This window comes from Coffea arabica, chromosome 5e, assembly GCF_036785885.1.
Source record: "Coffea arabica cultivar ET-39 chromosome 5e, Coffea Arabica ET-39 HiFi, whole genome shotgun sequence".
In the NCBI taxonomy this organism is placed as follows: domain Eukaryota; kingdom Viridiplantae; phylum Streptophyta; class Magnoliopsida; order Gentianales; family Rubiaceae; genus Coffea; species Coffea arabica.
In genome coordinates this window covers 36,860,535-36,884,939 of record NC_092318.1, presented here as the reverse complement: position 1 = coordinate 36,884,939, position 24,405 = coordinate 36,860,535, and the positions used below count along the sequence as shown (strand labels likewise).

The window sequence follows — 24,405 nt, the reverse complement described above, 5'->3', positions numbered from 1 at the left end:
ATTAAATGGAATGTCACTCCACTCTCTACTGTAAATATGGATGAGCCAAGTCTATGCTTTCTGTAATTCCTATGATCAATATGATTATATGATTAAATCCTCGGTGCATTGCTGCTACTATCATCATTTTAGGCTTCTGCACCTGGGCCTTTTTGAAATTGCCTTTGTTCATTTTTCTTGTTTCTCATCAAATTGCTTGCTATCATCACTGGAAATTGTACTCTGTACATAATAGGTGGTGGTGGTTACTCGCAGATAGATGGATAGATTACTACTGCTAGGTAAAATCGACTGCTTTTATTAGATTAGATGATATGATCATACGTGGAGCATTCACATGAATGTTAGTATATAAGGGGAACGGACAGACGTGGTAAAATATTTTTGCTTCGCAGTTTGAGTGTAATGTGGGCAAACAAATAACAAATGCTAAATGGAGTTATCCTGGAAAGGATATTCTTGCACTTGAGTTGCCTTTTCTGGTGGGGCCTTGACCAAGTCTTAAACTTGGTCAAAGTAATCAAGCCTTTGCCCCATTGCATATCTTTTGTTGCTTTTAAAATTTCAACCTATAACCATGGTAATTAGGTAAAGGCAGCTGTAACCAGTGTATATATATATATGTAAGTATGTATCCTTGTATAAATCCTATATGTATACATATACGTAAAATACTTTAATTGAGAATCTTATGGTCTTAAACCATATAACAAACAGCGGACAAAACTTTAACAGTGCTAGTCATCTTCTTTTCTTTAGCATGTGATATTTCTTCCTGTTCTGCACTTTTGATTTAGCTTGACAGTGAAAGCATACTTGACCCTAGAAGATTCTGCAAGGCAAACATAAATTCAAGCAAAACTTTCTTCATTTTAGTTTCTTCATTTCAACAAAACTAACTTTTTGTTTGGATTGCTATTTTTAAGAGTTTTTCTCTGTTATTTCATTAATCTGAATGTAAGCTTGAGAATTGAGATAAGAACAAGTTAAAGGAATGTTAAAACTGGCTTGAAAGGAGATTATTTCTTGGAATCTATTTTATTGCTTTTGTACCTTATTTCTTAGAAATGTTATTCTAAATTTCTATTTTGGCTAATCAGAATCTGTATTGGTTATTGAATGTGTTTTGATTAAGGAATGTACAGCTCTCCATTCAACTCATTTCAAGGTTCATCATCAAGTCCTGTGATGGAGCAAAATAATGAAGACGTGGAACAATTGAACTATACGAAGAAAAAGCTGATGAGATGAGTGAAAAAGAGATAGAAATGATAGAAGATGAGGGCAATGAAGGAGGACAGAAAGTAGATGGAGATGAAGGAGTTGGTCCTTTTGAGAAAAGCAAAGGAAGAAAAAATCCAGTATATGGGATGAAATGACAACAGTAGTGCTAGATAATGGGATAGTCAAAGTGAAGTGCAACCATTGCAAGGAACTTTTTGCCAAGAGTGCAACCGGAGCCACATCTTAGCACAAGAGACACTTGAATTCTTGCCTACAAAGAAAGTTGGCCATTAGGGAGCAAAACAAACAGAAGCAACAAGTGCTATCATTCACCGAAGGCCCAAGTGATGGTATCACTTCCATCACAAATTTCTCGTATGATCATGCCAAGATAAGAGAACTTGCATCACACATGATTCTTGCACATGAGTACACCTTTTCTATGATGGATCATGCAGTTTTCAACAAATTCATGAAAGCGGCTTCTCCATTTTATAAAAAGATTAATTGGTAGACTGTAAAGGAAGATTGCATTAGTACTTATACAATTGAAAAAGGAAGCTGGAATCATTGTTGAAAGGTGCTGGTAGGAATAGTATTACCACAAATTTGTGAAAATCTGGTCAAAAAATTCAATATATGGTTGTGACTGGTCATTTTGTTGATTCTGATTGGGTGCTACAAAAGCGTGTGTTGAATTTTTGCAATGTTCCTCCTCCTCATACTGGAGTTATTATAGCTGATGCTCTAAGTAAGTGCTTTATTGATAGGGGGATTGAGAATAAGGTTTCAAGCGTAACTGTTGATAATGCTTCATACAATGATATGTGCATTAGGAGACTTAGAGAGGATTTTTCTCTAAGAAAGAGATTAAATATTGGAGAAAATTTTTTTCATGTTAGATGTTGTGCACATATACTTAATCTCTTAGTGCAAGATGGTCTTGGTCAACTTGGTGGTGTGATTGATGTTGTTAGAGAATGGATAAAGTACTTAAACAATTCTGAATCTAGGCTTCTTGAATTTGCTAAAATTAAAAAACAGCTTCAGTTGCCCTCTAGAAAGCTAATTTTGGACTGTCCAACAAGGTGGAATAGCACGTATTTGATGTTAGCTTCGGGCTTAGAGTTCAAGGATGTCTTCCCAAGATATGCAGACATTGACCCCAGATTTCACTATGTTCCTACTAATTTTGAGTGGATGAAAGTGGAAGAAGTGTGCAAATTTCTAGGAATATTTCATGAAATCACTGATATGATTTCCGGATCCGAGTATCCAATAGGTAACATTTTTCTTGTGGAGCTCTGCAGGATTAAAGAGCTTTTAAATAAAAAAGCTCTTATGAGTATATTCGAGCTATGGCTGGAAGTATGTCTGCTAAATTTGATAAGTATTGGGGGAAAAGTAATGTGCTGCTATCTTTGGGTGCAATTTTGGATCTGAGATACAAAATGTTTCTTATTAATCATGCTTTTCCGGTGATTTATGGTGAGGATGCAGCTCCTAGATTCATGGCTGAGATTAGAGACATTCTTTATGAGCTTTACAATGAATATATTGATTGTCATATTGTTTCCCATTCTGAACAACAACAGAGGCAGGTTGTAAAAAGGAGACAAAATAAAGATTCTAGTTCATCTAGTAAGAAAGCTAGTAAAATAGCTGGACCAGCCATTTTAACTGGTAAAGAAAAGTTTCACATGCATGTGAGTGAAATTAACAGGGCTCCACCAGAAAAATCAGATTTGGTTGTTTATTTAGAGGAAAGTAGGTATGCTTGTGATGCAAATGCGAATCTGGATGTTTTGGCTAGGTGGAAAGGGGAAAGATTGAGATTTCCTATCTTGTCGAGGATGGTTGTCGATATACTCTCCGTTCCTATTACAACTGTGCCTTCAGAATCTTCCTTCAGTACCGGAGGTAGAGTAATTGATGATCAACGAGCTTCTATGTCAGTTGAGACGGTGCAAATGTTGCTTTGCGGCAACGATTGGATCCGCAGTCTTCATGGCCTAAAGAATAAGTCTCGCATAAGTAATTGATTGGAGGTTTTTGTTGTTGTTACAGTTTCATTATATCTGATTTTCAAGAATTTTATAACTTTCATACTTTTGTTTTGTAGGAATCACTTGATGCGGTCGAATCAATCATATTTGAGGAAGTTGAACTTCCTGAATCATTCACAACCTGATTTGGTGGTTGTTGATGTTGCAAGGTGCAAGCTGATTCATTCACATGCTGATTTCCCAAGCTGATTTCGTTCAAAAGCTGCATCATTCACAAGTTGTTTTCACCCAAGAAAGTGTTTTTAACTCTTGGACAATTGAATGGTATCAAAGAAACATGAAAGAAAAAGAGGATTGGGAATAAAGAAAATAGTGAACTTTTCAAATATAGTGCTACCATTTTGTACTTGAAACAAAAAAAATAATGACTCATAAATATTGTAGAAAGATAAGTTAATTAAGTGGAGTGTAATGATAAATGGAAGAATTAGAAATTTAGATGTGATTACATTATATGGCAATTAACGAAAGCGGTAAATGTTAGTATTATGAACAAAAATTTTATTAAAAATTTGATGAAAATTAAATTTTGGATATGTGCATGTAGGAGCTGAAGTCCCCCCATATTGTTTAAACATGAGTAATAAGGTTTCATTGTAATAAAAATTAAAACATATTACATTGGTAAATAACCAAAGAAAATTTGTACCATGATACAAATGATGATTGTGACAGGTGTCAACTAATGAAATATTACTAGATTTAAAAAAATATTTAGGTATTAACATGAGAATCAGTTAGGCAATCAGTCATTGACTTTTCTTTTTCTTTACTTACAATTGATCATGCTTTGGGGATTGCATCGCATATTTCATGAATTTTCACAAAAAAAATTTATCTACACAAATTGTGCCATCAATCAAGTTTAGCATAAGTCAATTTGTTTCATGTACTTAGAAGGCATTTGTTAGGTAGGTTCCTCCAGGAATGAGTTTCAAAATTATTCATAGTGATACTTTTCGTTTGATTAAGTTTAATACTTAATTGGAATGAGTTGATGGATATCACAGGCTCATTTTGTGATTGACTATTATTTTAATAGGAAATCAATATTTACTCACCAATGTAATTGATATTTTTAATTAAAAATAAAAAGTTAAAAAAAGAGTGAAAAAAATTTAGAAAAAAAGTAGGGAAAAAAATATAAACCTATATCTATATTTTTAGTTATAAACACTCTATGGGTTTCAACAAAAACATCCATTACTATTAACTGATAAATAATAATGATAGTGATAATGATCACAAAAGGTTAATTTAATTCGCATGGTTCAACAATATAGATGATGATTAATTTATCAATTGAGTCTAATGTATATCTACATTTCTTGTTATCCTTTAGAAAGCCCCACAGTTTTTATTTTTCTGCTCATAATTTACTTACTATAGCCGGTTGCCTTAACTTAGTTGGACCCACACGGCTTGGACAATGCTCCCACATTGAGTTGTAGCGATTGTAGTAGCTCTGCCCATGGTGGGAAGTTCATCCCACTTTCCACCATAGAATCAACGTCCAAAATGGTATCCCAGTCAGCAAGTGCATTAAGTCAATATAGAAGCAGAGAAATGGTTGACCTTGGGACCAAGATTTGCTTACTTGGCAAATACACTATTCTATCAGCGGAGCGGAGAAAAGGAACGGCTGACAAGTATAGAGAAAAGCTAAATCCAGCGGGTAAAGTAAGAAGAAACGTACAAAAGCTAAATCCAGGACGAGTATCGACAAGAATGAGAGTTCAAATGATAAACTTGATAAGCTTGATCAGCACCACCACCACCATCAAGAACCTTGTGCGTACTTAGTACACAAAGAGAACGAGATCCAATGTCTCGTGAAAACAAGACCGAAGAAGATGGAAAAGAAAACATGGCAGCTTGGCTTGTCGGGATAAAAACGCTTCGAATTCAACCTTACACTCTCCTGCCACTTGGTAATTTTTTCTTCCTTCTTCTCTCAGTTTTTTATTTGGTAATGTCTTGAAATTTGTATTATCTTGAGTTATCATTGTATTATTTCCTGATCCACTGCATCATAGTTGTCGGAACTGTCTCACTACTCACAAATTCTTCGTCACCTCAAAGTTGTCCTCTCAAATTTTAGTACCAGAGTTAATAAATCAAGTTGAAATACTAATTGTGAATTACAAAATTATGCAATTTGTTTCTCCTGTTTGAGGTCATCGCTCTTCACGTGATAGCATGAAGCATCATCTAACAAGATTTAGTGGTTCCATTAGGTAGCCCAGTGACTGATTGCGTTCTGCTCTTGATATATAAAGCTATTGCATACTTCCCACAACTATCGAAGGCTATGAAAAAAGCAATTCAATCTATATAAGAAAATGATGAGTACTGTCAATTGAGCATAAAACAATCTATTATTTTCATGTGAGTTCACTGGTTTAGTTACGGAATTTAGGCCCTCACGACGCCAAAATTCGCATCAAAGCGGTTGGGATTTGTGGAAGTGATGTCCATCACTTCAAGGTAAACCACAAAGTTCAAGTTTTGAAAGTTTAAACATAGGCTAGTATATAACGGTGACTACTGCATTTTTTGGTAATTCGCCTTAACATTATTAAAAGCTGATAGTATGGTTACTCTCGTCGTGTGTTCCACCCAGCACATGAGGTGTGCAAATTTTGTGGTAAAAAAGCCTATGGTAATCGGGCATGAATGCGCTGGTGTTGTAGAAGAAGTAGGCAGCCAAGTGAAGTCTCTCACTGTGGGCGATCGTGTTGCTTTGGAGCCAGGCATTAGTTGCGGGAGATGCAATTCTTGCAGGGTTGGCTGCTATAATCTCTGCTCAGAAATGAAATTCTTTGGCTCTCCTCCAACTAATGGTTCTCTAGCCACTATGGTAACTTCATCATAGCATTTTTTTCTGAATCAATCCTAATCCTATTCAAGTTAATCAATTGCTGAAACTAGAGATTCATCGACCTTAATTATCTCTTCTGCCCTGCTTAGCTTGAAAGTGACGGGGAAACTTGGATTATTAATAGTCGAAGATTTGATTTGTCATCGATTCAGTAGAATGTATTTCTTTTTTCTTTGCTGAACTAGGTCCTCCATCCTGCGAACTTGTGTTTCAAATTACCCAATAATGTAAGCTTAGAAGAAGGGGCGATGTGTGAACCTTTGAGCGTAGGAGTCCATGCTTGTCGGCGTGCTAATATTGGTCCAGAGACTAAAGTATTGATCGTGGGAGCAGGTCCAATAGGTCTGGTTAGTATGCTGGCAGCTCGAGCTTTTGGAGCCCCCAAAATAGTCATGGTTGACATAGATGATTGCCGCTTATCATTTGCCAAAAAGCTTGGTGCAGATGGAACAATCCTAGTTTCCACGAAGATTGAGGTTTTGAGCATCTGTGCAACTTCATTGACACATAAGATGTCATAAATTAATCATAAATTAATTTGTGTCTCGCTTTTCCAGATTGTCTAAATTTATGCAAATATACTGTGGTTTCAGGATGTGCAGGATGAAGTTATTCAGATTGAAAATGCAATCGGTACCCGTGTTGATGTAAGCTTTGATTGTGTTGGCATGGATAAGACCAAGACCATGACAACTGCCCTGAGTGCTACTCGTGCCGGCGGGAAAGTATGCCTCGTGGGGCTTGCCCAGAGCCAAATGAATATCCCTCTTACTCCAGCTGCCGCAAGGTAACTTGATAACTTTCCTGTTTTCATGATGCTCCATTTCTAAAGCTTCTGGTTTTCATATTCTAGATATTCAGACCATAATTGTCGTTGTTCTCTATTGATCAGGGAAGTTGATGTTATAGGCATATTCAGGTACAGGAATACGTGGCCACTTTGCATCGACTTCTTAAGGACTGGCAAGATAGATGTGAAGCCTCTCATAACTCACAGATTTAGCTTTAGCCAGCAGGATGTGGAGAAAGCATTTGAAACCACAGCCCGGGGTGGTAATGCCATCAAGGTCATGTTTAATCTATAGCTTTGACAAATTGTGCGTTAAAAGTGTCAGACTGAGAGAGCTGGCTGGCTTTTCTTCCCCAGGGCTTCATGGCCAGCCACCAAATCTATCTGAATCTCCTTCCCTTTTCTGTGTGCTAAATAAATAACAACAGATTTCTGCGATTAAGATATTGAAGTTGCTATCAGCGTTGCAACTGCCTTCAAAGATCTTGCTGTAAATTAGGATACAATTTGTAATATTGGTAATATGTCTAAAAAACGTCCTTCTCGATTGTGAAATAAGCACTATCCATGGCTTGAAAAAGGTCACCAGGCGTTGCCAGAAAAATGCAAGTTTTACCATACAACATGAGGCTAGAAAGGTACAATCAGATCTCCATCTGTAAATGCTTGTCTAGCTTTGACAATAGATTTTTTTGTCATCAATTCTAAATCACCATTGCACGGTGGATAATTGCAGAATGCCCTGTTATGCCCAGTTACATATCAGAGCAATTTTAACAAAACCGAATATCAAAATTAGTGTAAAAAACTATGATGTGTTGTCCAAATGTTTAATGAAAGTCTTTTACTTGACAACAGGAAATAAGTTCTACAAAGTTACGTTAATCCAAAATAGCATCTCAACTAATTGAATTGGTATTGAAAGATTAAAAGAAATAACCACAAAAGTAGAAGAAAATATATTTATTATGATAATTAATTGTAAATACAAATAAATGACTAAATATAAAATGGATTTATTTCTAATTCCCCTGCTAAAAAATCTTACAAAGGGGAAGAAAATTCAAAATCATAACTCCAATAGTATCCAAGGGTAGACCTACCTGTACCCTTCATCATTCACATCTACAAAGAAGAGTGTATTAGAAAATTGCACATGACACATATTTTGTCATAGAACAAAGCATCAAGATAAGGAAAAAAAAAAAACAGCACTCATTGCGTGTTCTATACTTACCAAATCCTCCCAAGTACTTGGCATAAAATCTACACATTTGTAGGGCAATATAGACTGGGTGTCTTTGCCAACCCAAAATCAACCAAGAAGTATTAATGCAACTATATATCTATGGGCAATATCAAAAGAAACAACTAAGGATTCCTTACGAATTAAAAACTTAGGACTAAAAGCTGAGCAAAATTTATTCACATTATCTTACCAAGAGTTGACAATAATCTCCACAAAAATTATCATAGGACCAATTTTGACAGCCTAAAGTATATTGTTTCTCAGGTAGTTCGTCATATAGAGGAGTATGCTGCTTATAGATTCCAAGGACTAGTTCAAATTGTAGTCCTCTATTTGATCATCTCATATTTTAGGGAAAACCAAATTTTAGTTTGTCAAATTGTTTATACCCTTAATTTCAGTAATTGGGTTATTTCAATTCCCATCTAAAATACCACTTAGAAGCCAAAAACAGCAAAAAAAAAAAAAATGAAAGAAAAAAAAATAAAGAAGTCTTGGATACAATCATTGACAAAAAGTAAGGAAAAGCAAAAGATTGTTCCCAAGTGTGCACAGGCCGTTTATTTTTGCGGAGTCGAAGAATGCCACTCCAACCTTCCAAACTACTACTTTTTTCAAAGCCATAAAGAAACCAACCAAAGCCAACAGATTCACAATATGGGAACTTAAAACAAAAAAAAAGGAAAAAGCGGAACCTTTTAATGTCAGGGTTAATTTCTGTATTATTTTAAGGGTTAAATGCAGAAAACCCCCTGAACTCTCATATGAGTTGCACAATACACCCCTAAATATGTTTATAGGCACTTTGCACCTAAACTCCACTGAAAAGTAACGGATATTTATACACGGTTTGTTTTATGACCCAAATGACAACTTTATCCTCAGATAATAACTGAACAGACAAAAGCACCCTTCTTCTCCTCCAAACCCATTATGTCGGGCGGAAAGTACAAGGTAAAGCTGAATCTTGAGTTTGCCAAAATCTTTTGCCTTTTACTTGTGATCGAGGAAGAACCAAAGCCGAATGACTGCAGAGGGTAAGTAGAAGTGGGCAAAAGACGGTTCGAAGAATTTAAAACAAATGGAATATTTAGAGTATCTCAGCAAATCAGGTAATATGCAAAGCCCTAATTTTTTCTTTATTTAATCGACTTTTTACCCTTTTTGTGTGGATCTGGATGTCCAAACTTATAGTTTTATGCCCTCGTTCTATTGGTAGTTCATTGTTGTTTTTTACTAGTTGGTTTTATGTTCTCCTCGCCATGATAAATTAATGATCGAGAGCAGTGGTCGGCGGTAAACTGTGAAGCTTGCAACTTTTTCCCTTTTGTTCGCCGCTGCTTTCAATCAGTAGTAGAGTTCAAGTTGTGTTGTTTAACGATTGCCACTGGGTTTGTTCCGACCTCTAGCATTCATGGGTGAGTTTTTATTTTTACATTTTTTTTCTTCATTGTTGCTTTCTGAATGTGAGATTTTGACTGTTGAGTTTTGCTATGCTTTTTCCTTTATTGTTTCAGGCTTTTATTCTTTTGGTATTTCAAGTAGCTCAGAAATTTGTTCATTTTTCTCTGTAATTTTTTTTTTTTAGTCTTTCATTTGGTTGTTAGCTAATTTATTGGGTTGGCTTTGGTTTTTTAATTTGTGGCTTTGCTCTTGCGCATCTTCTTTTCACTTTTTTTTTTCTTTTTGTTCACTGTTGGAACACAACTTTTATCTGACTGCACTTCCCTTGGTTGAGGCTTGAGAGACCATTTGTATTGCTTGTGCTAATTTAGAAGTTTTTGCTTTTATGTAAAGTATTTTGAGTCAATTATTTTCACCATGGTCAAATCATTGTTCTACGGTTGGATGAAATATTTTTTGAGATAAAGATAAGCCATATTGAAGGATTAGATCACTTGAGCTGCAACTATGTGGACTGTGTTCCATGTGAGTAGAAGAAGAATTGTGCATCTGTGAAGAAGAGGAAATACAAGGGGGGAAAATGAGAAGTGATGGTAGGTGGTTCTCATTTATATTCACTGGAAGGAGGGCAATTCTGTCAGCAAATTCAACGGATAGAAAGTGGCTTCCACGCGTTTTATTTAACCGTGAAATGTGTGAACGGTCATTTTCTCAGGGTGCAAAATGCCTATAAACATATTTCGGAGTGTTTCGTGCAACTTCCATGAAAGTTCATGGGTGTTTTCTGCATTTAACCCTTATTTGAAACATGACATTTCTCTTCAATATAGTGGCAGCAAACAATTACTACAAGTAAATGTGATTCTCAGCCAGAACTACTAATTAAAAATTTAATTATCAACTGAGTATTTAACTATTCATCGGCAAATTGTACCCAAATAATAATCAGGTACAATTACGTAATCATAGTGCTTCCCATCTCTTTCTCTGGTAATATTTTATTCATCATCCTGTACATAATATTTGTAGATTTTTTTTTATTATTTTCATTTTTCGCCACTGGTTAGTAATTGAATAAGATACATATCGAATATAGTCCATAAATAATACATAGGACTCAGCAGTTGATGTATCAGGCAGCGTGCAACTTATTGTCTTCCAATCACTCCTAAAATATTGCAAATACATTATCAAGTTTCACTATAAAAAATTTATTCCCAGGCACTATAGAAAGCAAGAATTATGTAGAGTATAAAGATTCAATAATTTTGCAAGTAGAAGAACACAGTTAAGACAAAAATGATTGACAATTATCAACAGCATTTTTTCTAAATGGAAGAACATATTTAATATAAAAATGATTGACAATTATTAATAACACATAAATTATTAATAACACATAATATGACTTTCACATGATTAATAACTGCATTATTTTCAGTTTTATCATTTCTTTTAATTTTCTTGGCAATATACCCAAAAAAAAGGGTGGGTTAAAATCCAAATCATATGAATAAGCGAAACTGAGAATTCAGTCAAACACGACAAAAGCTCTAGAAGTTTATTTCTGTGAAAGAAATACCAAAACCAAAAAAAAAAGAAAGCCACTATTGAAGCAGGAGTAACCTTCCTTTGGATGGGGAAATATTAAACATAAAAAACACCAGAACTATCAATTAAAAAAAATTTTAAAAAAAAGCCTAAGCAAAAACTAACAAAGCTTATCATCGAGAAAGAGCATAAAGTCCTAAACCTTTTCATCAAACCAACCTAATCCCCCGTTATCAAATTTATGATAGCTAGTTTTCTATTTATGCATGTATTCACCACCGGACCACTACCTTTTAGGGAAAAAAATGAACTTAATATAGTTCATGTTAACCCAACATCATCCACACGAAGTGCACGTCCGTAATAGAAAGGCCAATTTGGTGCTATAGGAAGAAGCAGCCTATACTATGAACAAAACATCCTTAAGACAATAATTACCATTTAGGCATTTTCATCTGTCTCCTGAAATAATAATGTCATATGCTACCGTCATCTTCTCTCCCCTGATTACAAGCTCAACCTGAAATCGCTTAGGATAAAAAAAGTTTAAATCATCTTCCTTATCAGCTATTACTTAGAAATCAACAGCGAAGTGGGGAAAGAAATCCTAGTCCAAGAAAAAGTAGGTATATAAAGAAGAAATGACAAACTTAAGTATTAGTTAGTCACAACTTTCATAACTTCCTTGAAGTTGAACAAATGATTGCACAAACATAAACTATTATAACATGCATTTATAGGTTAACAACGAAATAACTACAATCTTGGTTGGCAAAAGGATACTATAATAAATACCATAGAGGAGAGAAGAGATGGTCTAAAACCAAAGTAAAGTCCAAAGGCAAGGTTTTCAGAACTTTCATTCCTTTATGTCTGAGTACACTTAGAGGTAGGAAACAAGAAGTATAACTATCGAAAAATAAAGAGTTACAGCAATCTTCTGTCATACTTCACTAAGATTGCCGGGGTTTAGTTAAAATTGTTCTTAGCTGTCCAACAAAACAAGAATGATTCCAATCCCTACTCAACCACTTTAACTTGTCATTCCAACGATAAAGACGAGATTGCTAATGGGGGACATAATAAGAAAAAAACGATCTATTGCTTCATCATATATGTGACAATGCAAGTGGAGAGTGTAAGTATTATAGCCCTAACTTCTTAATCAATCTCTAATAAGTAGTCTTCTACCACAATATAACCAAAGTAATAATTAAAATTAAATCTAGGAACATAATTTTTTTTTTTTTTTACCAAACCAGCCTTTTTCAGTCAACATTTTCACCATGTCTAGGACGCCCCTTCACCTTAGATTACAAATTGTACATTTCACAGAACCCAAAATCCAGCTTACCATATTTATCTGGATGTACTTAGGTTTTTCCACGGTTAGAGGTATTAAGTTGATTAAGTTGTGCACTTGAAATGTAAATCTCCTACCCCAAGGCGATTCCATTGTCCTTTATTAATGAAGGAATGTACCTTTACATTTATAGAACTCCCAAAACCAGTAATAAGCTGAGAAGAATAAGGTTGGAGTGCAAGGCCACAGGAAAAAAAATTATTGATTAAAGTCTTCTATTACATTTCAAGAGAGTTACTGTGCTTAGCTTGTGAATAATCCACAAGATGAACAATATAGATTATGCATTACCATTCATCCTCCAATGCCAACAAAATTCTGTCACTTTAATCTCCTTTTTCGATAAAATAAGATAAAATGTTTCTGTTTTTTTTTTCAAAATACTTTTGTTTGTAAGGCATGGCAGCAGTGTACAAGTAAGAGTCTTCTGATCATTCAATTTTTAAAATCTCCAATTCAAACTGAACATAGAGCGTGGGCACGTGCTGTTGAATGGAGTGTTCTGGAAAATCTTTCCATGTTGCTAGGAAACCTTATGAAACAAGGTGTGGGCATGTTTTATCTCAAATTCAAAACTAAACATAAGACGTGTGCACGCCTTATATGACAGTGTTCTGGAGATGCTGTTCATGCTCTAAAATACTACACAAAATTAGGTGTGGGCACGTCTTATAAGGGAAAGTCTTCTACCTATGAAATTGTGAGTAAAAAATGGCTCCTTCCACTCATCACAGAGTACACCTGCAACCTACAATAAAATGTCCTCTGCCGAAAAAAATGAAATAAACCTAAATTTTTTGACATGTAGAAAACCACAAAATGAATAAAAAATTAAATATAAATGCTTGGGTTGCCTCCCAAGTAGCACCTTTCTTTTACGTCTTTGGCTGGTCTAACTCTTTGTGCATCAATCTTCCTGGTAAATTGGATCAATCAGTTGAATCTCCTCATAGTATAGGCAACAAAATCTTCAATTAAAGGCATAAGTCTATGACCATTCACCTTAATTGTTAGTCTCTATACTTTAAATTTCAATAACAATATGATGAAAAATATTCATACAACAAATGGCCCAATCGATCTAGATTTGAATTTACCTGGCATAAAGTTCAACCTTGAGTTAGAGAGCAATACCTTTTGACCAATAAAAAATTACTTGCAATATAATAACTTGTCATGAAAGTACTTAGTCCGCTTTTTATACATTATTATAAGCTTCTAACTCAATCTCCTTTTTATACATTATTATAAGCTTCTAACTCTTGGAGTTGTAACTTCCTTTCTGCTTCAACCTTGCTAGCATTTAAATTACACTGCTTAACTACCCAAAAAAGCACGATGTTCAATTTCAACTGGTAAATGACACCACTTACCATATACCAACATGTAAGGTAACATTTCAAATGGAGTTTTGTATGCTATTCGGCATGCCCAAAGTGCACCCTCTAATCACAAACTCGAGTTCTTTCGATTAGGTATAACCATTTTTTCCAAGATATTCTTAATTTCCCGATTTGAAACTTTAGCATGCTCGTTGGTCTGTGGATGATATGTTGTGCTACTCGATGATGTACTCCATATTTTTGCATTAGTGCTCCAATAATTCAGTTGTAAAATGGGTACTACCTTGATCACTAATTATTGCTCTTGGAATTCCAAACCTACTGAAAATGTTAGACTTGAGAAATCCTACAACAACCTTAGAATCGTTAGTATGAGTAGCTTTTGCTTCTGCCCATTTCAAAACAAAATCCACAACAAGCAATGTATAAACAAAGCCAAAAGAGCTAAGAAAGGGTTCTATAAAATTCATTCCCCAAACATCAAATATCTCACAATATAAAATAGGAGTTTGATGCATTTCATTCCTACGGAATAAATTACCAACCCTTTGACATTTTTCACAACTCTTGTAAAATTTATAAGCATCCTAAAAAAGAGTTTCCCAATAAAATCCACTATCTAAATTTTTTCTAGCTTTCCTTTTAGGACCAAAATCTCGATCACATGCATTGTTATGACAATAGGCAAGTATGGAATGAATTTCTTTATTAGGCACACATCTGTGAATAATCTAATTAGAACCTATTTTCCATAGGTATGGTTCATCCCATATGTAATAGTTAAAATCATTTTTTATCTTGTCTTTCTTTGCCTTAGTCATATCATGAGGTAACATTCCAGTAACTAGAAAATTCACAATATCATCAAACTAGGGTTCCTTAATTGGAAATGGTCCTTTCTCGCACATAAGTCTGCTCAAATGATTTGTCACAGAATTATCAGCTCCTTTTCGGTCCTTGATTTCTAGATCAAACTCTTGCAACAATAGAATCAATCATATGAGTCTTGGCTTGGATTCTTTCTTCGCCAATAGGTACCTGATGACTACATGATAAAAAAAACTATTACTTTAAACCCTAACAAATATGATCAAAGCTTATCGACAGCAAACACTATAGCTAAAAGCTCCTTCTCTATGGTAAAATAGTTGCATTGGGTAGAATTTAGCGTCTTTGATGTATAGTAAACAATGTGATTGTTATTTCCATTTCTCTGCCCAAGTACAGCTCCTACAGCATATTGGCTTGTGTCACACATAATTTCAAAAGGCATGTGCCAATTTGATGATTGTATAATTGGTGCCGAATCAACTTGTCAAAAGCCATTTCGCATTCATCTCCAACATCGAATAAGGCATCCTTTTGTAATAACCTTCATAGTGGTTGTTCAATTTTGGAGAAGTCCCAGCAACGGAACCATGTCATGTCCTAGAGCTATGCCTTGTTGGATGACGAAATGGCATTTTTCATAATTCAAAACCAAGTTTGTGTCAATGCAACATTTCAAAACTTTAGACAAGTGATCAAAAGAATTGCCATGATAGTAAAATCATTCATAAAAATTTCAATGCAATTCTCAATCAATTCAGGAAAAATACTCGTCATGCAACTTTGAAATGTAACTGGTGTTGACCTTAATCCCTGATTTTGATGATATCCAAACAAATTGATGATTTAGACTAATGATTTTCCCTAAGAAATTGTCCAAAATAGGCGTCAAGTGCAAACAAAAGAAGCAAAGACTTATACCAAAAGGAGCAAAATGCTGCTGAGTTTATCAGATGCACACATCGTTAGATTGAACGTCCGATAATTATCGAGAAAGTTTCAGACTAAAGCGGTTGGACATTCAGCAAAACTGTAAGACGTCCAATAGTCAAGAGAAACTATCGGACAGAAATGTCGGATGCAAATCACCTGGATCAGCTGTCCGATAAAATTGAAGAAAAATGTTTTGCTCTATGATCTCTATCAGATGAAGGACATGTCAAATGCACAAACTTCATGGGCTGTCCAATAGGTATTGATAAGCTCTACCGGATGCACAGAAGTGCACTGGATGTCCGATACTCCCAATGGCTAATTTCTTCTGCATTTAATGGTTGACCATTGGAGAAGAAAAAAAAGTACTTTTTGGACACATAAATACCGTTAAATCTGAAGTTGTTAGATATTGAATTACACATTGAATACAATCTTCTAAGAGTGATTTTGAACAAAAATACTCACCTAATTTTTATTGTACTCTTTGTGTAGTAGATAAAAAATATAGCTTTTCAATTGTGAGTAGGTACTCAGGTGTGTAGCTTAGTGAGGGTTTACAAATATTGTAGTAAAATCTTTTGACTCAACCAAGGAGTGTTTGGAGTGAGCAAAAAGAGATCCTTCCTTGTACAATTTGGTGTTCATCAAATTGAAGAAACTTTCTAGTGAAGAATTGGATTTCAAGTTGGGAGCAACTTGGTAGTTCATTTAGTTTGCACTTTCTTTTTCATTTATTTATTTAAGCTTTCATTGCTATCGCTTATTTACTCTCTATCAATTGTCCTTCATGTAAGTGTTTGATCACCTCGAAAACTTGGTAAATTTAAATTATACTTCATTTTCCATAAACCAATTTAGGATTTTAATCAACCTAATTCAACCCCCCCTCTTAGGTTGCACTTGGACCTTACAATTAGTATTAGAATTTGGTCTCCTGGAGGCTAAACTCAATCGGTTTAGGAGTGATCCATGGCAACCAATAATGCATTATTTTTAGAGGGTTAATCCATCACTAGATCTCCTATGTTCAATGGGGTAAACTATGTGAGTTGGAAGGATAGAATGGAGATATTTCTACAATCGATAGATATTGAGTTGTGATATATAGTAAATAAGAGACCCTATGAGGCCCCTACCATAGATGCAGCTACTAATAGACCTAGACCAAAAATAGGCAAGAATTGACCGACCAAGACAAGACAATCTCACATTGAATGCAAAAGTCATGAATATTTTGTACAATGCATTAAATGCAAATGAGTCAACTTGGGTCAAAGGTTGTAAAATGGCTAAGGAGATTTGGGACAAATAGAAGGAGATAAATGAGGGTAGTGATAGTGTGAGAGAGGAAAAGAATTCTCTTTTGGTCATTAAATACAAATCCTTTAAGATGGAACCTCATAAAAGCATATATAAGATGTATTGTAGGTTCAATGACATTATTAAGGATTTAGAAGTATTAGGTAAGGAATATATCATAAGTGAGAAAAATAGGAAGATTTTAAATGTTTTATCCAAAGATTGAGAGAATAAGGTGACCACCATTGAAGAAGCCAAAGATTTGAGTACCATGTCTATGGAATTACTTATAAGTTCTCTAACCTCTTATGAAATAAAACTGAAATCCAAGATTCAAAAAAAAAGAAGATGCAAGGATGAAAAGGAGCATTGCATTAAAAGTTTCTCAAGAGAAGGTTGACTCATTCTCTTTCAATGGTGAAGATGTTGAAGTTGATGATAATGATTTGGCATTCCTCATCAAAAGTTTCAAGAGAATCTTTAGTAGGAGGAGATTTAGAAGAGGAGGATCTAACAACACCAATCCTAAACAACTCAACTACCAAAGATGAAAAGGGAAGCAAGAGACTAACAAAAAGTAAGGAGAAAAATGCTATAAATGTGACAAATTTGGACATTACATGAATAACTGTCCCATGAAAAAGAAGAAGGAAGGCAAAGGAGAAAGGAGACAAAGATTCAATAACTTCTAAATCACATGAAATGAATTCAACTCTGATGGAGAGATTGAAGAAGAAAAGGAATCCGCTCAAATGACCTTCATGGCCATAGGTGATGATGAGAAATCAACATGCAATTCCTTTCTTGAAAATGATGATGAACATGATAATGATCTTGAATTGTTTGTTGTAAAGTTGCATGAAAATTTGAAAGATTCTTATGCAAAAAATAAAGATTTGAAAATAAAAATCAATGGATTACTTTATGAAAACTCAAAACTTTTTCAAGAAAATAAAAGATTGAAAAAGAAAAATAATGACTTGAAAAAGCTTAAGGTTGATATGGATTTGCAAAAGAAATTTGATGATAAAGCAAAACTTTGTGAAAAGATCAAGATAAAACAAAATGATTTAAAAAAAAAATGGATGATTTGAACGAGTTCCTCCAAGGTGAAAAGCAAAATTTTTCTCAAACACAAAAAGAAAAATCTATCAAATCTACTTGTGTGAAGGACACTAACATTGTACGTAATTATTGTTGTCAATTTGGACATATGAAAAATGATTTTTATGTTAGAAAAAATGTATGGAGATTTATGGTATGCGTGAATGGTGGCTGCAGATTTTGGTAGTGGATCGACAAGAAGATGTGTAGCCAGTCAACGGAGATCATACCTGGCCTTCTGAAAAGAATTAATGTAACTGAACAACAAAGAGATGGGTACGAAGAAGAAGTAAGAAGACAAGAAAAGAAAGTCACAAAATTGAAGGTTAAAGTGAAAGAACTAGAAAAAGAAATCCGTAGCAAGAAGTAGGTGAACAAGTGTTTGATAAGATTGCTTTTGTTAACATGGATGCTTACAACTGTACTCTTAGTTAGTTGGGGCAAAAAAAATGGAAATCCCATGGTTTTTAGGCAAATAGAAGGAGCAGTATGAAGATGAATCAAGTGGATCCATGTTATGATTTTTCTACTCTGTAATGATTGTATCCATAGAAAGGCAATGAAATCTAAGTTTTTATTTCTTGAATGAAAAAATCAGGCATGCTTTGTTGGAAAAAATCAGCCTATATTTGCAAGGCTTTGTTGTTTGGTTGAGAGTGTTGTAGTTTATTTCATGTACATTTATGGTTGAAGTACAATTCCATTAATTAAATATTATAATTAGACAAAGACATGAAAAAGTGCAAAAGTGGGGTAAGCATATATAAAAATCATTATATTCTACTGACCCTGTATACACAATACTGCTGTCAATGGTCTACAAAAATATAGCCAGCATACAAAACATAATCACCACTAGCAAACAGTTGATTGAAATTCATAAACTAACATCCAACAAGATTGGAGATTGTAAGACAAAAAATCATTGGCAAAAAATGTGTTATGGTCCCCCTTCCATCAACTCTTGACTGTTGCCCCTCTTCCATCAGCTCTTCCCGTCCCATTTCTTTTCTGGTTTGTCTTCCTCTCCTTCTATCTCATCCACTCCACTTTCCTTTCCAAGGACCAACTGTGAACGGTGACTCCTTACCTAAATATGCATAGTTAGCATTTATGGCTCCCTTTTCTGCATCAGTGAGTGGCTTCCTAGTTGAAGTTTTCCTGCTACGGGTTGTTGGACATGTCCGTTCACTCGGATGTGGAGTAGATGTGTGGTGCTGTTGTTGTGGTTGTTGAATTTCTTGTTGTGGTTGCTGGTGCCTAGGTTCATGAGCATGGACTTGATGTGGCTGTTGCTGGCCTTGTTGTGGCTGCTGATTCACAGCTTCATGAACTTGCTGTTGGTGTGTCCTTGTTGACTGCTTTACTTGCAAAGTTTCATGAACTATGTTAGCTGCTAATTAGGAAAAAGTAAAAGTCAGTTTTGTTTGGTTGTACTTACTGTTTGTCTTCTCCTTTTTGCACTTGATTGCCGCCTCACAGGTTTAGTTGAAGTTTCTTGCTGGCAATGTTCATTGGTTGGTTGCTTGCATGTTGCTGCATTATGACCAACCTCCCCACATTTTTGACAATGAATGATGATCCTTCTTCTTAGTCTTTTACCATGATTTTTGCCTTCAATTGTGTCCCTTCTCCTAGCTTTTCTAGGCCTTCCAGGTTGAGCTACTGATACGGGGGGCTCCAATTCAGGCATTGTTGATGGGGGGCCAATGATCCTCACCACTAATTGGTTGCAATACATTTTGATAAAGATTCAGGAATAGCCCCCTACTATAACAAACATTCAAGTACTCTCGTGGATCTTCATTCCTTAAAAGAATGGCAGCAATGGCATGACAACATGGAATGCCACTAACCTCCCATAACCTGCAAGTGCAATTCCTTTTCTCCATATCTACAGCAAATTGGGCCCCTCTTGGTCCTTACACTTGGTAGCCATGTAGTGCATTCCAAATAGGCATCCATTGACTTGAAATTTTGACCTTATTTTCAATAATTTCATTGATTAGAGGTCTAGTTGGGCTATTATATATTTCCATTGCTGATTTTCTCTTCTGGATCCTATTTATAAGGTACTCCCTGATCATTTCCAACATTGTTATAATAGGCTGGTCTCTAGTCTCAAGAATATGTGCATTAAAAGACTCACACAAGTTGTTGACCAGCATGTCACTCTTTGTGTGACTTGGAAAGAAGGCCTTGCACCAATGCTGAGGAGCTGGAGCATTTTTCATCCATTGATATGTCTAGTTATCAAAATCCTTGAGTTCAGCCATTGCTTTATTGTAGAGTTCCTCTGTTGTACAATTAGCAATGTTCCATAGCCTATTCTTAAGTGGCAATCCTGGATGCTTCTTCTTGAAGTTTTGATACATGTGCTAGACACAATACCTATGCTCACAATTTGGAAGAACTTTAGCTAATGCTCTATCCAACCCCTGTAAAGGAAGAAACAAAGTATCAGCGGTTGTTACTATGTATATATATACACATACACACACATGCGTATATCATTTTAAGTGTATATGTATACATCTTTTGTTGGTCAGAAATAAAGGTATAATGAAATTGATTTTCAATTTTCAAATCATTACTAAGATATTTCAAGAACCACGCTTACTGCTCTGTAGCTTCCCTCTCTATAACTGCCTAGGCAATAGGCCACCACCCATTATTAGGGTCAGTAGCAATAGCAGTCAATAATTGCCCTCTATAAGTCCATTTCAAATGGTACCTATCCAATCCTATTACTGGCCTACAATCATCCTTAAATCCTTTCTTCATTGAGCCTAAACAGCAGTATATTCTCATAAATTTTGGGTTGCCCCCAAGCCCTCTAAATGGAGTAAACATCACCTCCATTGTGCTGCCCTCATGTGTCTTTTTTATCTTAGCACAATACTCCCAAATTCTCTTATACTGATGTTCAGCTGATCCGTTTATCATTTCAAGTGCCAGTTTTCTTACTTTGGCTGCTATCCATCTGAAAATTTGGGCTTGGTACTCCTCATTCACAGTTTGCCTGCTCTCTCTAACTAGGATTTGAGAGTTCGGCCTAATCCTCTCCATGTACCTGTCAAACAACCACTTAGCCTTTAGGTTTTTATTTTTCCAGACGTGATTGCAATTTTCATGCTTGTCATGCATGCTCTTGACTACTAAATCATTCATGCCAAGTGCTTTTTCAATTGAGACAAACACAAACCATTGGCATGGGGCCTTGCACTTGGCTCTCACCCTTTTACTCTCATTTCTCTTGGTGTATACTGGCCTCTCCATCTTGATACCATATTCTTGAACAATTGCTTTAAACTGGACTCTTGAGCCAAATTTTATACCCAAATCAAATCTGGTATCAATCTTGAATTTCTCCATAGAAAAATCTTTGTACCTCCTTTGTAATTGGTCACCATTTTTTGTTCTTCTGATATGCCACCTTCACTGCTAAAGTGGTCTAGGATTACATCTGCACCCAATGTATCAGATTCTGGTTGACTTTCAGTTGTTTGCTGCTATGCTTGTACATTTTTCCTTCTCCTAACTTATTTTTTTTTGTCCAAGCTGCTGTGCGTCATGATATTGTGAAGAATATGTGCCTGTTGCTTCATCATTGGCTTGTGAATCAGGCTGCTGTGAAGCATTCATTATTGTTTCATGGTTGGAATGTATTTGTGTCTCATCAAACTACTACTCTGAAGTTCCATCCTCTGTTGTCTCAAACATAAGACTATCCAGTAATGTCTCATTTCCACAGTAGTCACCTGTGCTAAACCTGTCAGAGTCATGGTCTAATTCTGATTCTGATTCTTCAGCATCTTCCATATCCCCTTCCTCTTGAATAGGTTGTTGAGTGCTATGATGGCCAATAGGTTGCTGGATAGTAGAAGCTTTTACACTACTACAATGCAGGTCTATTGAAGCAGAGGTAGTGGCTCGTTCTGGATCTAGTTCACTAGCAGGCTGCTAGATGCTCTGCCCTTGTACACCACTATAAGGCTGTTTAGTTGAGACATTTTGATTCTACTGTATGTGCATATTTTGTTTAGCGCGTTGAGTGTCTTTTATACCACTACTTTCGTCAACAAATAGCCTCTTTCTAGAAACTTTGTCAAAACATGGTTCCCCTATTATTCTTCCCTGCTCATCCAACTCCTCAATCACAATACCATAATGCTTTTTTTCTACTTGTTTAACAATCAACAAAGACCTAAAATGTTCAATTTCTTAGGTGTTAGGTGGTTACAAAAGACCTCCATAACTTTAAACTTGTAAGCCCATCTTGAAAATTTGTTAACATCCTCATCAGTGCATAACTCTCTTAATCCATTGGATAGATCTTTATTTGGTTCAAGATAGTAATATAGTATGGCAGCTCTACGATGTCCCAATTTTGTCACCATTTTATTCAGTTCAAGAATGGACATTTTTGGCGTCACAAAGATCTATATGATCTATATCTCTATCAACATACCATAAGTTTATCTCAATCCGTATCTTTTGATGATTACAAAACAAATGCATGTTACTAATATTTCCTAAATAGATTATTTCAGATTTGGAGCAAAACAGGCTAACATATACTGAAACATGTGTCGGACGCACAAAAAGTCTGCATCGGCCGTCCGACAACCTTCGAGTAACTTCGAACGCATAAACAACTCACTCTCGGACGTCCGAAGATAATAAACCGAGTTCTCTAAACTCATTGACTTCGTTCGGACGTCCAACACCTGAGTACCGGACGTCCGACAAACGTTGCGACACTTCGGACACAAAGTATTAAAGCACCGAACGTCCTAAACATTTCAAAAAATCCTCTTGAACTCACTGCCTGCAATCGAACGCGAAAAATCAGCCTATCGGACGTCCGACACCACCAACAGCTAGTTGACTCTTCAACTGCCTTCTATCCGTTAGCAGCATTAATTGAAGTACTTTTTGGTCTCTTATAAATAGAGAAAAGTCAACCACTAAAAAAGTACTTTTGCACATTGAGACTACATCAGATCTTGAGTGATTCAAGTGTGAGAATACTCCAAAAAGAAGATTTGTACTCTTTGTTGTGTAATTTTCAATAAATTTTTCAAGTGTGTTACAATTTCTTCAATAGTGTAGTTTTGTGAGGGTTATCCGAGTGATAGTAAAACTTTCTTGCTTGACCAAGTGCTGCTTGGGGTTAGGAAGGAAGTGATCCTTCCTTTGAACACAAGAAATTGGTTGTAAGTTGATCAACTTGAAGGAGCTTGCTATATAAAGTGATATTCAAACTCAAGTGGAGTTTGAAACTTGATTTGCTATTCTATCTTTTTATTTACTGTTTTGCAATATAAATTGTCTATCTCTTCTACTCCCAAGCACTTGTGCTTATTCATCAATTGCTCCATTGTGTGGTCCTTTAGAAAAAGAGGGCAAGTTCTAGAAAAAGTGACTCATATCTTGGCTAGTTTTAAAACCACCTAATTTACCCCCTCTTAGGTTGTTCTCGATCCTTACAATTGGTATCAGAGCTTGGTCTCCTAGAGAATAAGCTCAATCGACTTTGGAGTAAAAATGACAACCAACAATGCCATGTTCCTTGAGGGACAATCAGTCACCAGACCTCCAATGTTCAATGGATCAAATTATGTGAGTTGGAAGGAGAGGATGATTATTTTGTTACAATCTATTGATATTGAACTGTGATTTATTGTCAATGAAGGTCCATATGATACTTCTATTATTGATGAAGATACTAATAGGCCGAGACCAAAAATAAGAAGTGAGCTGACTGCTGAAGATAGAACTCATCTCACTCTAAATGTCAAGACGATGAATGTACTATACAATACTTTAGATTCAAATGAGTCTATTAGACTCAAGGGCTGCAAATCTGCAGAAGAAATTTGGGATAAACTTAGAGAAATCCATGAAGGAAGTGAGAATGTGAGAGAACAGAAGAAGTCATTCGGTCACCAAGTATGAATCTTTTAAGATGGAACCTCATAAAAATATTGACAAGATGTATTGTAGATTCAATGATCTTATTAAGGATTTAGAAGTGCTTGAGAAGGATTACTCTCTAGGTGAGAAAAACAGAAAAATTTTGAATACCTTATCAAAGGATTGAGAGAGTAAAGTGACTGCCATTGAGGAAGCCAAAGATCTAAATACCTTACCTATTGAATCTCTTATTAATTCACTGACTTCTTATGAGCTAAAACTCAAGTCCAAGGTGCAGGAAGAAGAAGATACAAATGTGAGAAAGAATATTGTTCTGAAGACTTCACAAGATGAAGATGATACAACCTCCCTGGATGGAGATGACATGGAAGGTGATGACAGTGATATTGCACTCATTACACGAGGTTTCAAAAGAATACTCAACAAG

The 24,405-nt window shown here is 35.4% G+C and overlaps 4 protein-coding genes and 1 long non-coding RNA gene across 8 annotated transcripts; 4 read left to right on the top strand and 1 right to left on the bottom strand.

The window, feature by feature from the left end:
• Positions 1-1,863: 1,863 nt before the first annotated feature.
• LOC140006986 (zinc finger BED domain-containing protein RICESLEEPER 2-like) lies at positions 1,864-2,540 on the top strand. Its single transcript, XM_072049655.1, has 2 exons — positions 1,864-2,439; positions 2,535-2,540. The coding sequence occupies exons 1-2, from the start codon at positions 1,864-1,866 to the stop codon at positions 2,538-2,540; spliced, it is 582 nt and encodes a 193-aa protein (XP_071905756.1).
• A 42-nt stretch (positions 2,541-2,582) lies between these two features.
• On the top strand, positions 2,583-3,266 carry LOC140006985 (zinc finger BED domain-containing protein RICESLEEPER 2-like). Its single transcript, XM_072049654.1, has one exon. It carries the CDS (start codon positions 2,583-2,585, stop codon positions 3,264-3,266), a length of 684 nt encoding a protein of 227 aa, XP_071905755.1.
• Positions 3,267-4,959: 1,693 nt separating this feature from the next.
• On the top strand, positions 4,960-7,442 carry LOC113743396 (L-idonate 5-dehydrogenase). 4 transcript variants are annotated; one of them, XM_072048532.1, is made up of 6 exons: positions 4,960-5,221; positions 5,710-5,777; positions 5,914-6,150; positions 6,357-6,647; positions 6,765-6,958; positions 7,081-7,442. In XM_072048532.1, the coding sequence occupies exons 1-6, from the start codon at positions 5,116-5,118 to the stop codon at positions 7,172-7,174; spliced, it is 990 nt and encodes a 329-aa protein (XP_071904633.1). In that variant the 5' UTR covers positions 4,960-5,115; the 3' UTR covers positions 7,175-7,442. The 4 variants fall into 4 exon arrangements, with proteins under 4 accessions (XP_071904633.1, XP_027127187.2, XP_027127188.2 ...); XM_027271386.2 differs by having other exon boundaries at positions 4,967-5,221; positions 7,064-7,442; XM_027271387.2 differs by lacking the exon at positions 5,710-5,777 and having other exon boundaries at positions 4,967-5,221; positions 5,984-6,150; positions 7,064-7,442.
• Positions 7,443-9,060: 1,618 nt separating this feature from the next.
• On the top strand, positions 9,061-10,365 carry LOC140006265 (uncharacterized). Its single transcript, XR_011813903.1, has 2 exons — positions 9,061-9,322; positions 9,451-10,365. It is a non-coding gene; the product is annotated as an uncharacterized lncRNA (long non-coding RNA).
• Positions 10,366-20,687: 10,322 nt separating this feature from the next.
• On the bottom strand, positions 20,688-21,413 carry LOC140006984 (uncharacterized). The gene has a single exon (XM_072049653.1). It carries the CDS (start codon positions 21,411-21,413, stop codon positions 20,688-20,690), a length of 726 nt encoding a protein of 241 aa, XP_071905754.1.
• Positions 21,414-24,405: the final 2,992 nt, after the last annotated feature.

What these genes read in the sequence shown, in the direction of transcription:
- LOC140006986 (XM_072049655.1), top strand. Translation starts at nt 1,864, where the DNA reads ATGGTTGTGACTGGTCATTTTGTTGATTCTGATTGGGTGCTACAAAAG.
- LOC113743396 (XM_027271386.2), top strand. Translation starts at nt 5,116, where the DNA reads ATGTCTCGTGAAAACAAGACCGAAGAAGATGGAAAAGAAAACATGGCA. An exon ending in ATGGTTCTCTAGCCACTATG is followed by an intron (nt 6,151 to 6,356) that starts GTAACTTCATCA and finishes TTGCTGAACTAG; the next exon opens with GTCCTCCATCCTGCGAACTT. An exon ending in CTTACTCCAGCTGCCGCAAG is followed by an intron (nt 6,959 to 7,063) that starts GTAACTTGATAA and finishes TCTATTGATCAG; the next exon opens with GGAAGTTGATGTTATAGGCA.
- LOC140006984 (XM_072049653.1), bottom strand. Translation starts at nt 21,413, where the DNA reads ATGGAGAAATTCAAGATTGATACCAGATTTGATTTGGGTATAAAATTT.
- LOC140006985 (XM_072049654.1), top strand. Translation starts at nt 2,583, where the DNA reads ATGGCTGGAAGTATGTCTGCTAAATTTGATAAGTATTGGGGGAAAAGT.